Source organism: Entelurus aequoreus, linkage group LG07 (genome assembly GCF_033978785.1).
Source record: "Entelurus aequoreus isolate RoL-2023_Sb linkage group LG07, RoL_Eaeq_v1.1, whole genome shotgun sequence".
NCBI lineage: Eukaryota > Metazoa > Chordata > Actinopteri > Syngnathiformes > Syngnathidae > Entelurus > Entelurus aequoreus.
Genome location: NC_084737.1, coordinates 53,216,533 through 53,232,351, shown reverse-complemented (window position 1 = coordinate 53,232,351; position 15,819 = coordinate 53,216,533). Strand labels below are relative to the sequence as shown.

Sequence of the window (15,819 nt, the reverse complement as noted above, 5' to 3'; positions counted from 1 at the left end):
AAAATTCATTTCAGTAGGCCTTTAACAACAGATTGGACAGATTCATAAACAAATAGAACACTCGCAGAGAACCATTACGGCTACAGCGCTAACGTTTCAACATGGATGGCATTCATCAAAATAACAGAAGAGATTACTAATGCAATAGATGGTAAACAGTGTGCAGCTGCACTGTTTATGGATCTAACAAAAAACATTTGACACAATCAATCATAATATCCTAATCAACAAACTAGAACGGTATGGCATCAGAGGGGTGGTCTTGAACTGGGTAAGAACCTACACTATATTTCCAAAAGTATTTGGCCACGCATCCAAATGATGAGAATAAGGTGTCCTAATCACTTGGCCCGGTGTATAAAATCAAGCACTTAGGCATGGAGACTGTTTCTACAAACATTTGTGAAAGAATGGGCTGCTCTCAGTGATTTCCAGCGTGGAACTGTCATAGGATGCTACCTGTGCAACAAATCCAGTCGTGAAATGTCCTTGCTCTTAAATATTTTAAAGTCAACTTTATTATAAGAAAAGTGAAGAATTTGGGAACAACAGCAAGTCAGCCACCAAGTGGTGGGCCACGTAAACTGACAGAGAGGGGTCAGTGGATGCTGAAGCACATAATGCAAAGACTTTCTGCACAGTCAGTTGTTACAGAGCTCCAAACTTCATGTGACCTTCCAATTAGCCCACATACAGTACGCAGAGAGCTTCATGGAATGGGTTTCCATGGCCGAGCAGCTGCATCTAAGCCATACATCACCAAGTCCAATGCAAATTGTTGGATGCAGTGGTGTAAAGCATGTCGCCACTGGACTCTAGAGCAGTGGAGACGCCGTCTCTGGACTGATGAGTCACGCTTTTTCATCTGGCGATCTGATGGACAAGTCTGGGTTTGGAGGTTGCCAGGAGAACGTTACATTTCGGACTGCATTGTGCCGAGTGTGAAATTTGGTGGAGGAGGAATTATGGTGTGAGGTTGTTTTTCAGGAGTTGGGCTTGGCCCCTTAGTTCCAGTGAAAGGAACTTTGAATGCTCCAGGATACCAAAACATTTTGGACAATTCCATGGGATGGCACTTCAAGTTCATATGTGAGTAAAGGCAGGTGGCCAAATACTTTTGGCAATATAGTGTATACCAACAGGAACCAATATGTGAAATTATGCGAACACATGTCCACAATCCAGATATTTGGTGTGGCGTACCCCAGGGATCAATACTCAGACCAAAATTGTTCAATCTCTATGCAAACAATATTTGTGAAGATACACAGGACTATTTGCAGATTACACAACTATGTTGTGTTCAGTCGAGAACACGCAGAAGCTAACACAAATAATAGGAGACGAAATTAACAAAAATAAAGAGATGATTTGACCAAAACAGACTATCCTTGAATCTCAGTCAAACTAAAATAATACTATACGGTAATAGTAGAAGAGAAAGTCAAACACAAATACAAATAGACGGAGTAGACATTGAAAGAGTAAAATAAACCAGATTTTGGGGCGTAATAACCCAGTGGGCACAAAACAAAACAACGTTGACAACTTGTTGAATTATGTCCTGACGTTGAGCAACTCAAACATAACGTTGAAACAACATGCTTTTTGACAACGCTTATTTCAATGTTGGGTTTTGACGTTGATTTGACCATGAATTTTGGTCATTTCCCAACCAATTATCTCCAACACAAATACAACGTTGAAACAACATGCTTTTTGAGGCGCTGCCAAACAGATCAGTTTTTTTGGCACAATGTTTGGCCATACGAAAACCAAGAAATTATTAGAAAACCAAAGCAAACTTTCTTTGAACATTTTTGTCAAAAAACAAATCTTATGAAAAGTGGTGCGTACAAAAACCGGATTAACACTGTTAATTGTTCCTGTCATTTTTGCCCTTTGTTTTATTTACTGTTGCATTTTTGTTAAATTCCCTCATATACTGCATATTATATTTTATGTTGCAGCTGATATATCTTCCACCACCCTGGGGAGACTGCAAGGTGACCCCCATGGACTCTGACTTCTTCGATACTTACAGCATTACAGCTTGTCGCATTGACTGTGAAACACGCTACCTGGTGGACAACTGTAACTGCCGCATGGTTCACATGCCCGGTAGGAAAACACCAATAATCTTCATTAATCAAGCATTTACACCTTTTTCAGCTGATTTAGGAGGGGTAGTTCCTGCTCTAAACACCTCCTTCACAGCACTGAAACATTTAGAGAGAGAAACAATATTTTTTCCTAAATCTGTTGGGACTGAACAATCAATCTGACCTTGTCTTATAGACATTCCGTGTGACGATGTTTCTTGGTTATAAACGCACTCACATGAATTATTGAACTTTATAACTTGAACCTTCAAAACTAGAGATGTCCGATAATATCGGACTGCCGATATTATCGGCTGATAAATGCTTTAAAATGTAATATCGGAAATTATCGGTATCGGTTTCAAAATTATCGGTATCGGTTTCAAAAAGTAACATGTATGACTTTTTAAAACGCCGCTGTGTACACGGACGTAGGGAGAAGTACAGAACGCCAATAAACCTTAAAAGCACTGCCTTTGCGTGCCGGTCCAATCACATAATATCTACGGCTTTTGAGACTTTTATTGATTGAGACTTTTATTAGTAGGTTGCACAGTGAAGTACATATTCCGTACAATTGATCACTAAATGGTAACACCCGAATAAGTTTTTCAACTTGTTTAAGTCGGGGTCCACTTAAATTGATTCATGATACAGATATATACTATCATATATACTATCATCATAATACAGTCATCACACAAGATAATCACATTGAATTATTTACATTATTTACAATCAGGGGTGTGGAGGGAGGGGTGGGGGTGGGGAGGGGGGATATGGACATCAAGTAGTGGACATAGAGAGAGAGAGAGAGAGAGAGAGAGAGAGAGAGAGAGAGAGAGAGAGAGAGAGAGAGAGAGAGAGAGAGAGAGAGAGAGAAAGAGAGAGAGAGCAATCCGGGGAGGGTGTTAGTTTAGGGTTGTAGCTGCCTGGAGGTGAACTTTTATTGCGGTTTTGAAGGAGGATAGAGATGCCCTTTCTTTTATACCTGTTGGGACCGCATTCCACATTGATGTGGCATAGAAAGAGAATGAGTTAAGACCTTTGTTAGTTCGGAATCTGGGTTTAACGTGGTTAGTGGAGCACCCCCTGGTGTTGTGGTTATGGCGGTCATTTACGTTTTCACACACACAAGTGAATGCAAGGCATACTTGATCAACAGCCATACTGGTCACACTGAGGGTGACCGTATAAACAACTTTAACACTGTTACAAATATGCCCCACACTGTGAACCCACACCAAACAAGAATGACAAACACATTTCGGGAGAACATCCGCACCGTAACACAACATAAACACAACAGAACAAATATCCAGTACCCCTTGCAGCACTAACTCTTCCAGGACACTACAATATATATACAAAAGTTTTGTACTTAACATTTTCTTTGAAACTGAAAGTTCAGGTTTTGATGTTAAATGTTGAAAAATACATCAGTGTATTCAAAACTAAAATAAATTAAAACCTTTTTTTTTTTCAGGCTGAATATAATTTTGATTCACACCTAATGTTTTTTAAATTAATTTCAAATGTTAATTTTTCACTGTCATACATTTTGATATTCAAACATTCAAATGTAATGTTATTTTTTAGAGTTTACATTTTTTTTTCAAAGTTTTACATCTTTCTTTTTCAGATTCAAATCTTTTTTTTTATAGGTCCAGACTTTTGGCCTCTGGTGTGCCCTGAGAGATTATGTAATTTTACCTATTTGGGTTAAAAATATTTTTTGCAAACCAGTAATTATAGTCTGCAAATAATGTGCCGTTGTTGAGTGTCTGTGCTGTCTAGAGCTCGGCAGAGTAACCGTGTTATACTCTTCCATATCAGTAGGTGGTAGCCGGTACCTAATTGCTTTATAGATGTCGGGAACACGTCGTGTGAGACGATAATGGTTTGTCGTGATCACAACATGCAGACCACAGTGGGAGGCAGTGTGCAGGTAAAAAGATGTCTAATGCTTAAACCAAAAATAAACAAAAGGCGAGTGCCCCTAAGAAAATGCATTGAAGCTTAAGGAAGGCTATGCAGAACAAAACTAAAACCGAACTGGCAACAAAGTAAACAAAAACAGAATGCTGGACGACAGCAAAGACTTACTGTGGAGCAAAGACGGCGTCCACAAAGTACATCCGAACATGACATGACAATCAACAATGTCCCCACAAAAAAGGATAGCAACATCTTAAAGGCCTACTGAAACCCACTACTACCGACCACGCAGTCTGATAGTTTATATATCAATGATGAAATCTTAACATTATAACACATGCCAATACGGCCGGGTTAACTTATAAAGTGACATTTTAAATTTGCCGCTAAACTTCCGGTTCGAAACGCCTCTGAGGATGACGTATGCGTGTGACGTAGCCCGGCGAACACGGGTATGCCTTCCACATTGAAGCCGATACGAAAAAGCTCTGTTTTCATTTCATAATTCCACAGTATTCTGGACATCTGTGTTCGTGAATCTGTTTCAATCATGTTCATTGCATTATGGAGAAGGAAGCCGAGCTAGCAAAGAAGAAAGTTGTCGGTGCGAAATGGACGTATTTTTCGAACGTAGTCAGCCACAACAGTACACAGCCGGCGCTTCTTTGTTTACATTCCCGAAAGATGCAGTCAAGATGGAAGAACTCGGATAACAGAGACTCTAACCAGGAGGACTTTTGACTTCGATACACAGACGCCTGTAGAGAACTGGGACAACACAGACTCTTACCAGGATTACTTTGATTTGGATGACAAAGACGCAGACGTGCTACTGTGAGTATGCAGCTTTGGCTTTTTTTGCGTATGTACGTAACTTTTTAAAAATATATAAGCTTTATGAACCTTGGGTTAGGTGAACGGTCTTTTGGGCTGAGTGATTGTGTGTGTTGATCATGTGTTTGAATTGTATTGGCGTGTTCTATGGAGCTAGGAGCTAGCAGAGGAGCTAGGAGCTAGCATAACACGTACCGTACCGTACGTGCGCGTACGTAACTTTTTAAAAATATATAAGCTTTATGAACCTTGGGTTAGGTGAACGGTCTTTTGGGCTGAGTGATTGTGTGTGTTGATCAGGTGTTTGAATTGTATTGGCGTGTTCTATGGAGCTAGGAGCTAGCAGAGGAGCTAGGAGCTAGCATAACAAACACGCAGGTGTTATTATGCAGGATTAATTTGTGGCATATTAAATATAAGCCTGGTTGTGTTGTGGCTAATAGAGTATATATATGTCTTGTGTTTATTTACTGTTGTAGTCATTCCCAGCTGAATATCAGGTACCGTGAGTATGCAGCCTTGGCTGCTAAACATTCGATAACTTGACCGTATGTGCGCGTCACGTACGTAACTTTTTAAAAATATATAAGCTTTATGAACCTTGGGTTAGGTAAACGGTCTTTTGGGCTGAGTGATTGTGTGTGTTGATCAGGTGTTTGAATTGTATTGGCGTGTTCTATGGAGCTAGGAGCTAGCAGAGGAGCTAGGAGCTAGCATAACAAACACGCAGGTGTTTTTATGCAGGATTAATTTGTGGCATATTAAATATAAGCCTGGTTGTGTTGTGGCTAATAGAGTATATATATGTCTTGTGTTTATTTACTGTTGTAGTCATTCCCAGCTGAATATCAGGTCACCCCCGGCTCTCACAGCATCTTCCCTATCTGAATAGCTTCAACTCCCCACTAGTCCTTCACTTGCACTTTACTCATCCACAAATCTTTCATCCTCGCTCAAATTAATGGGGAAATTGTCGCTTTCTCGGTCCGAATCTCTCTCACTTCATGCGGCCATCATTGTAAACAATAGGGAACGTTGCGTATATGTTCAACTGACTATGTCACGCTACTTCCGGTAGGTGCAAGCCTTTTTTTTATCAGATACCAAAAGTTGCAATCTTTATCGTCGTTGTTCTATACTAAATCCTTTCAGCAAAAATATGGCAATATCGCGAAATGATCAAGTATGACACATAGAATAGATCTGCTATCCCCGTTTAAATAAAAAAAAATCATTTCAGTAGGCCTTTAAATAGTCTTGATTGCTAAAACAAAGCGGGTGCGGGTAATAACGTTTAAGGAAGACATGAAACTGCTACAGGAAAACACCAACAAAACAGGAAAAGCCGCCAAAATAGGAGCGCAAGACAAGAACTAAAACACTACACACAGGAAAACAGCAAAAAACTCAAAATAAGTCAGGGCGTGATGTGACAGGTCGTGACAGTACACCTACTTTGAGACAAGAGCTATATAGATGCATGGTTGGTTATGGTTTAAAGTCATATCCAACAATTGCGACAACAACTTTTTACTGTCAACTGAGTTTAATTTTTCTGATTTCTGCTGGTGGTGTGCCTCCGGATTTTTTCAGCGCCAAAAAATGTGCCTTGGCTCAAAAAAGGTTGAGAAACACTGGGCTACAGCATGCGATTGTCAGAGAAAGAAGTGATGCCAGTGAGACGAGAAGGCTTATTTAAACAGCACCGATGACAAACAGCAGAAATGGCCCGACAAATTGTGCCATATTATACATGTCAACAGCCAAGCATTAAATCCCGATTTTCGCATCGCACCTTGAGTGCAGGGCACCGTGCCGTGCATGTGCAGTGATCCACTCCCAATTGCAATGAATGATGGTGTCCGGTTCTGCTAGAGCTCTATGGTAGGTTTTTCAGCCTCTTTCTGTGACGAGCACACAGGAGAGGAGACATGTTCACAATGAAAGGTTGTTTTGTGAACATGCCAAGTTTTCTATCTAGCAACGTTCACTATGGTAATTGTTATGGTATTAGTTTATTTGTTGCCACTAGCTTAATTATTCCAGCAGAGGTCACTGTAGTTTGTGCACACTGCTTTCAGTTGTGCTGTTGTTGGAAATAATTGTGTTTTTTGTTGTGTTTACTGTACATTTTCATTAAGGTGGTCCTATATCCCCATGCTTTAACAGTAAAATCATTATTTTGTTTTTATTTTCCCGAGCCTAAAGAACCTTGTACCAATTTAATAATATACATAACAATACACAAAACATATAAGAATTTAATGTATATATGTGTATTAAAGTGTAAATAAAATTAGAATAAAAATTAGGAAAATAAAAAGAAGGCAGGTTGCACCCTGATTTATCTACTAAGTACTGTAATTTATGTCTCACGTTTATATATTGTTAGTATAGGTATTATTACAATTTCCATCCATCCATCCATTTTCTACCGATTATCCCTTTCGGGTTCGCGGGGGGTGCTGGAGCCTATCTCAGCTACAATCGGGGAACTTTATTTGTGTATGGAAAATAAGTTTTCATTGTGTTTTGTGAAGGGCTGAATAAAATATTTTGTCAGCATCACAATTGCTCCCTGCTTCCTGGTCTTCTCCATCCCACACAGCAACACCTTGAAACACAAGAAGGACGGAGGAACATCAAGCACACCACAGAGCACAAGGGTTACACATTATAATATCATACATCATGTTTCCACTATCTCATTACATACAACATGTCCAAAAAGGAGCAGGAGGAAGCAGAGTTGTTCTAATCCTACCCCTATTCGTTTCATAGCAATTTCTAACCCATTTGTCTGTACTCAATCTGTAAGTGAATTAATAAATACATAAATAGACAAATTAGTAAGTAAATATTGCATTAGTAAATTCTTATGTAGTTATGATTTACATAATGAGATTAATAAGATCTTCTCCTTTTTCATTAAGGTTCAATATGTTTAACCTTCATCTTTGGACTTTGTAAACACTTTGAGTGTGGACAGTTTCTTAAAGTGGACCCTCCGGGTACTCCGGCTTCCTCCCACCTCCAAAGACATGCACCTGGGGATAGGTTGATTGGCAACACTAAATTGGCCCTAGTGTGTGAATTATTCCCCCCCGCGACCCCGAAGGGAATAAGCGGTAGAAAATGGATGGATGGATGGATCATATTAGTACTTTGTTTATTAATCCATTCCATAATTACATTCCACATACTGATATGCTAAAGGTTTTAAACGTTGTACGTGCATGCAAATGTTTTAGATTACATTTTTCTCTAAGGTTATATTTATCTTTTGTTGAAAAGAATTGTGCATTCTGGGGTGGCAGGTTATAGTAATTTTAGCTGTTTGCAATATTCTGGAATCAATAAATGAAGGGTTTGAATGTTCTCTATACATTATGTATTATTCTAACTGACCTATTTTGTAACACAGTTAGTGAATGAAGTGTGCTTTTGTAATTAGTTCCCCATATTTCTACACAATAACTCAGATACGGTAACACAAGCAAGCAGCACAGAATATGGAGGGATTTTTGGTTGAGAACATAATATTCCGATTTATTAATGGTAAACAAACCCGCAGCCAGGCTCTGGCTATGGTTGTTGACTACTTCCAATCCCCAGCACTAATACTACTAGTGAGTACATATCACAAATGGATGTCGAGTTGCTAACGTTAGCATGTGCTTCATTTCCAGCTTTGCCAGACCACTTAGAAACATTGCATGTTGACAAAAAACGACCTTTCATTTTGAACATTTGTCTCTGTGTCTGTGCGAGCTCGCGTAAGGTGCAATGCAAAAATATAATGCTTGGCTGTTGATTTGCATAATATGGCACAATTTGTCGGGCCATTTCTGCCATTTGTTTGAATAAGTCTTCACGTGCTTTCTCTGACAACGTAGAAGTGGTGCTTAATGGTCTTCCACCACTTCTACAAAAGAAAAAAAAATGTAATCTGAAAAAGAAAGATGTGAAACTTGAAAAAAAAAATGTTATCGGAAAAATTTGAAAGCTCAAATATCAAAAAATATATGAAAGTGAAAAATGAAAATAAAGAATTCATTTTAAAAATGTTAAGTGTGAATCATAATTTTATTCCACCTGATTTTCTTTTTATTATATATAACATATATAACATCCAAAAACCATAACCTTCAATTTCAAAGTAATTTTTTTCAAGTGCAAAACTTTCTGCCCTGATTTAGCTTCATACTATAAGTACTTTCTCTCTGAGGCCTCTGAGGGGTGAAATGTTATATTGCACTTTAAGTTTGGATGCAGTGCACATGTAATAAAATGACAAAAATAAACTTCTGGAAAACTATCAAATCTATTCTGACAACTTCAATTGAGACACCTGGAAACACCCATTGAGAGGAAGATAAAAGAAACATAATCCATCCATCCATCCATCTTCTTCCGCTTATCCGAGGTCGGGTCTCGGGGGCAGCAGCTTAAGCAGGGAAGCCCAGACTTCCCTCTCCCCAGCCACTTCGTATCCCGAGGCCTTCCCAGGCCAGCCGGGACACATAGTCTTCCCAACGTGTCCTGGGTCTTCCCCGTGGCCTCCTACCGGTCGGACGTGCCCTAAACACCTCCCTAGGGAGGCGTTCGGGTGGCATCCTGACCAGATGCCCGAACCACCTCATCTGGCTCCTCTCGATGTGGAGGAGCAGCGGCTTTACTTTGAGCTCCCCCCGGATGGCAGAGCTTCTCACCCTATCTCTAAGGGAGAGCCCCGCCACCCGGCGGAGGAAACTCATTTTGGCCGCTTGTACCCGTGATCTTGTCCTTTCGGTCATAACCCAAAGCTCATGACCATAGGTGAGGATGGGAACGTAGATCGACCTGTAAATTGAGAGCTTTGCCTTCCGGCTCAGCTCCTTCTTCACCACAACGGATCGATACAGCGTCCGCATTACTGAAGACGCCGCACCGATCCGCCTGTCGATCTCACGATCCACTCTTCCCTCACTTGTGAACAAGACTCCAAGGTACTTGAACTCCTCCACTTGGGGCAGGGTCTCCTCCGCAACCCGGAGATGGCACTCCACCCTTTTCCGGGCGAGAACCATGGATTCGGACTTGGAGGTGCTGATTTTCATCCCAGTCGCTTCACACTCAGCTGCGAACCGATCCAGCGAGAGCTGAAGATCCTGGCCAGATGAAGCCATCAGGACCACATAATCTGCAAAAAGCAGAGACCTAATCCTGCAGCCACCAAACCAGATCCCCTCAACGCCTTGACTGCGCCTAGAAATTCTGTCCATAAAAGTTATGAACAGAATCGGTGACAAAGGGCAGCCTTGGCGGAGTCCAACTCTCACTGGAAATGTGTCCGACTTACTGCCGGCAATGCGGACCAAACTCTGGCACTGATCATACAGGGAGCGGACCGCCACAATCAGACAGTCCGATACACCATACTCTCTGAGCACTCCCCACAGGACTTCCCGAGGGACACGGTCGAATGCCTTCTCCAAGCCCACAAAACACATGTAGACTGGTTGGGCAAACTCCCATGCACCCTCAAGGACCCTGCCGAGAGTATAGAGCTGGTCCACAGTTCCACGACCAGGAGGAAAACCACACTGTTCCTCCTGAATCCGAGGTTCGACTATCCGGCGTAGCCTCCTCTCCAGCACACCTGAATAGACCTTACCGGGAAGGCTGAGGAGTGTGATCCCACGATAGTTAGAACACACCCTCCGGTTCCCCTTCTTAAAGAGAGGAACCACCACCCCGGTCTGCCAATCCAGAGGTACCGCCCCCGATGTCCACGCGATGCTGCAGAGTCTTGTCAACCAAGACAGCCCCACAGCATCCAGAGCCTTAAGGAACTCCGGGCGGATCTCATCCACCCCCGGGGCCTTGCCACCGAGGAGCTTTTTAACTACCTCAGCAACCTCAGCCCCAGAAATAGGAGAGCCCACCACAGATTCCCCAGGCACTGCTTCCTCATAGGAAGACGTGTTGGTGGGATTGAGGAGGTCTTCGAAGTATTCCCTCCACCGATCCACAACATCCGCAGTCGAGGTCAGCAGAACACCATCCTCACCATACACGGTGTTGATAGTGCACTGCTTCCCCTTCCTGAGGCGGCGGATGGTGGTCCAGAATCGCTTCGAAGCCGTCCGGAAGTCGTTTTCCATGACTTCCCCGAACTCCTCCCATGTCCGAGTTTTTGCCTCTGCGACCGCCGAAGCCGCACACCGCTTGGCCTGTCGGTACCTGTCCGCTGCCTCAGGAGTCCTATGAGCCAAAAGAACCCGATAGGACTCCTTCTTCAGCTTGACGGCATCCCTCACCGCCGGTGTCCACCAACGGGTTCTAGGATTACCGCCACGACAGGCACCAACTACCTTGCGGCCACAGCTCCAATCAGCCGCCTCGACAATAGAGGTGCGGAACATGGTCCATTCAGACTCAATGTCCAGCACCTCCCTCGTGACATGTTCAAAGTTCTTCCGGAGGTGGGAATTGAAACTCTCTCTGACAGGAGACTCTGCCAGACGTTCCCAGCAAACCCTCACAATGCGTTTGGGCCTGCCAGGTCTGTCCGGCATCCTCCCCCACCATCGCAGCCAACTCACCACCAGGTGGTGATCGGTAGAAAGCTCCGCCCCTCTCTTCATCCGAGTGTCCAAAACATGAGGAACATAATGTCTCTCTGAATTAACAATCAAAATGTACATCGTTGTGATGTGTATTTCTGGTCTTGTCACCCTCTCCCGGGCAGAAGGGCGACACGGCAGTGTGGCTGGATCAAAAGAGACGTCGGAGACGTTTTGCTGAACAAAGAGTTGCTTTATTACAAGCGAGCGTCATTATACAGGACTGCAGTACCTGGATGAGGTCAAGTCGAAAAATGAGGCACTCCTAACTTGGAGGAGCCGAACCACCGTTTTATATTCCTTCTTTCTCTGTCTGGGTGTGTTAATTCAGGAGAGTACAACCTGACCATGTTAGGAGATGTTCATGTTTAAGTGACCGGAAAACAATCTCTATATAACTTAGATGTTGACGTGAAGATAGACATGGAGTCTCTCCTCCAGGATAGAGCTATCACTTTTGCAGTCCGAAGTCTGAATTTATTGCCTCTTCTCGTGAGAGAGTTGAAATTAAAGTACCAATGCTTGTCACACACACACAGTCAACCCAGTCAACATGCGAATGTCCAACTAAGGCTACTTAATTTATTATGGGCTCAACCATTATTTACTCAAACCTGGTGGTTCGCTTTCTCCAAGTTGAATATAAACATTCACCATACGTAGAACATAATATGAGTTAATTAATTCACTTCAGTTGTCTTGTGAGTGCGACCGTAGCAGAAAAGGGATGCACGTATATTGTCCGTGTTTGGATATCATGGTACTAACAAACGTTTAATGCATCTGGGTCGTGATCTTTGAACTACGTGACTATTTAGTCGAAAATACATATATAATGTAGCGTCTATCAATTGATTCCAGTGATTTATTCAATAGTTAATATCAAACTCACGCTCCCCAGCCCAAACACACACACACTAGGGATCGATCGAGTATATCAGCACCGATATTTGGCATTTTGACATATATCGATATCGGCCTTTTTTATCGGTATCGGCAGATGTTTTATTATTTACAACTACAACAGAAATACATGAGCAGATTCAATATATACATATATGGTACCAGTATTTAGTAATAAAAATTAAATAAAAATAGTGATAAGAGAGAGTATGTTAGGAGTAATAACCAATGCTCCTTTCTGCTAAGCTGCGCTGCCATGCATAGACGGCCCAGCTGTTTACTGATGTATGCTATTCAAGTTTAGCTACATTTTACTGCAAATATTTATCGGCTCCAAATATCGGTTATCGGCCCCTATGACTACTAATAATCGGCATCGGCTCTGAAAAAACATATTGGTCAATCGCAAACACACACAAATAGCTGTCAACTAAGCCTCTTTTAAAATGTCAGTTTCACAAACATGTGTACTAAACAGAACTCTTAACATCTCACATAACATGAAATTGGTTATAATAACAAGTGAACAAAGTTTGATCTACGGATTCAGCCAGGAAATAGAAGCTTTTGTCGCGTGCATAAACACTACATCACCATGACAACACATGTACATTCACGAGACAAGCACTGCCTGGATTGATACGGCCTTTTCCAATTTAAAGTGTTATTTTTTTCATGGATTTCAATGACATTCACAAGTGTTAGTAAAACTCCATGCTTTTCACACAACCAAGAAAAAAAGCCCCCCTTCTTTCACGACTTAAACGCAGACTGAATGGGGGAATACAAATAAGACGTGTGACAAAAGTGCGTAAAAAAAATACTTAGATGCAAATGTGAGTATATGGCCCAAAGTGCCTATAGACTAGCAGACTATATCACTGCACCTAAACCACTGATACTGAGCCCTATTGCCTAATTGCATTTACGATAAGCCAGTCAAAGACCTGATATGTGTTGCTTTGTAGGCGACGCACCCTACTGCACCCCTGAGCTGTACAAAGAATGTGCTGACCCTGCTCTTGGTAAGAAAGAGGCTTTATTCAACTCTGGAAGTTTACAGAGAACATACAGTATGTTACTGTAATGTATAACATTATGTTTCATAGAATAAATCTCTGGTCTGAAGCAGACTGATTTGAATGACATTTTGCCCTCCAGACTTCCTGGTGCAGAAAGACAATGATTTCTGCGTGTGCGAGACACCATGCAACATGACCAGATACAGCAAAGAACTGTCCTTTGTAAAAATCCCCAGCAAGGCATCTGCTAAATATCTTGCAAAGAAATACAATAAATCTGAGCAGTACATTAAGTAAGTACCAAGTACAACTTTTAAAAGAAGGCCTGAACTACAAATACTGTAAAGAATGTTAACGATTCTTTGGCAATGCAGGGAAAACATTTTAGTGTTGGACATCTTTTTTGAGGCTCTCAACTATGAAACTATTGAACAAAAGAAGGCTTATGAAGTGGCTGGACTTTTAGGTATGACATCACATGTTTGCAATATGACAACAACTTTTTTAAACCTTGGTTCAATTAACATTTGCGCTTTGATTCCAGGTGATATTGGTGGACAAATGGGGCTTTTTATTGGGGCCAGCATACTCACCATTCTGGAGATATTTGATTATCTTTATGAGGTGAGACAACATTGGTCAAGAAATTAAATCAAATTCTTTGTTTAGTTATTGATTATTCCGTCTGTTTTATCCCCTCAGGTGATAAAGTACAAGCTGTGTCGCTGCTCTGATAAGAAGCATAAACACAACAACAACGATCAGGGTACTGTGCTGAGCCTTGATGATGTCAAGTGTCACGTCAGTAACTTTCATTAGGAGAGTTTCAGAGAGGGTCCTTGGACTTTGTTTCGTGCTGAATGCCAACAGACAAAGTGTCTCAACTGTGCCTGACCTTGTGGCTGAAGCCAAGAAAAAGCCACATGGATGAATAGTAAATGGTCTGTATTTATAAAGCTCTTTACTATATCTGGAATGATACCCAAAGCGCTGCACATTATACATCACATTCACCCATTCGTTCACCCACTGATGACGGACGCTGCCATGCAAGGCACTTACCACCACCCATCAGGAGCAAGGGTGAAGTTTCTTGCCCAAGGACACAACGGCCTTTAATAAGATGGTAATAATTTTGCAGTCTGTACACAGCTCTTTGATACATACAGTAGCAACAGGGATGATAACATATTGGCATGAAGTCAAAAGAAGTTCTGATGTGTTGGCTAAATCATCATCCAATGATTTTGATGGTTCGATTTTGTAGTCCATGTAAAAATGGTGATTTGCGTGTCAGTTTGATCAACTTTTCAACGCATTCTCATTTTTATTTTAATGCCATCCAGGACTAAAATGGGGGTATTTCCTTGTTAAACCCCTGACAAAAGCATGACAGTATATTGTTCTACCTCATCATGCAGGTTGGCTAAGAACGAAAGTGACAGTATGAACAAAGCAAAACTGAGCAAAACAGGCAAATGTCATCTATTGAAAAGAAAATGTGACTTTGTGGCTTACTTTTCAAATGCAGAGCAGCAGTTGTAGACATTTACAGGGAGAACCTTTGATATCTAAGAAGTAGAAAAAGCTTGTGTGTTATCGCAAAGACTGATTTTCATCCAATGGCAATTCAAAATGTCTACGGAAAATGCCATGACATGCTAATGTATAGAACAATGTATTATAGCCTTCAATTTTCCTTCAGTGTTTACAATTGTTTTAATGAAAAAGTAAGGATTGCCTGGCAAGACAAAACCTGTGAATATTTTCTTTTATCAAGGGATCGTATATCTAATCTGAGAGGATGGTGCAAGATCCAAAGTATGTATTGCATCCTCTAAAACTGGGTCAGGCCCAGACAATGGTTGATTTTGGACCCATCCTGCACTATCCTCTCAGACTACAGCTGTCCTACTTAAGTCTGTGAGCATGAATAAACTGATGTGCTTGAATGACAAGCGAAAATGTATTCTTAGACAATCTAAACAGTCTGGTTGTGATTGATTTAATGCCCTGAAAACAATTTTAAGAAATGTCATTAAGCTTTTGATTTAAATTGTTGAATGTCTCTTTTTCTAGGGCTCAAGTTGCATGTAGCACTGTGCCACAGTCTAAAATGTGATTCATAGATGAATACTTAACCTGGATATATTGTAAATAGAGTTTGTATGCTGGTAGCATCTGTTTATTTTTATGTGTGCAACAACAAAAAGGTTTTACAATGTTAGTGCCAACGGGAGACCCACTAGTTGTTTTCAGCAGTGCCTGTCTGATAGTGTGTCTCAATGGTTTGTGTTAACAAATGTATAACCTACTTGTATCATTCTGTTATGTTTAATGTCTGTGTATGTTTTTTCATACATGCTCATTGAGCTCAGTTCTAAGCTCCAATAAAAAACAGAAACAACTACA

At 41.3% G+C, this 15,819-nt stretch overlaps 1 protein-coding gene across 6 annotated transcripts in view; it reads left to right on the top strand.

Moving 5' to 3' along the window:
* LOC133654005 (acid-sensing ion channel 1-like) overlaps positions 1-15,819 on the top strand; it is a 154,845-nt gene extending 139,026 nt beyond the window's left edge. For 4 of the 6 annotated variants that reach the window (XM_062053936.1, XM_062053937.1, XM_062053934.1 and 1 more), the window contains exons 6-10: positions 1,971-2,121; positions 13,354-13,410; positions 13,547-13,700; positions 13,782-14,031; positions 14,110-15,819. In XM_062053936.1, the coding sequence (XP_061909920.1) occupies positions 1,971-2,121; positions 13,354-13,410; positions 13,547-13,700; positions 13,782-14,031; positions 14,110-14,226 (729 nt within the window). In that variant the 3' untranslated portion in view covers positions 14,227-15,819. The remainder of the gene's footprint in view (positions 1-1,970; positions 2,122-13,353; positions 13,411-13,546; positions 13,701-13,781; positions 14,032-14,109) is intronic. The other 2 variants (XM_062053939.1, XM_062053938.1) reach the window with 1 other exon arrangement.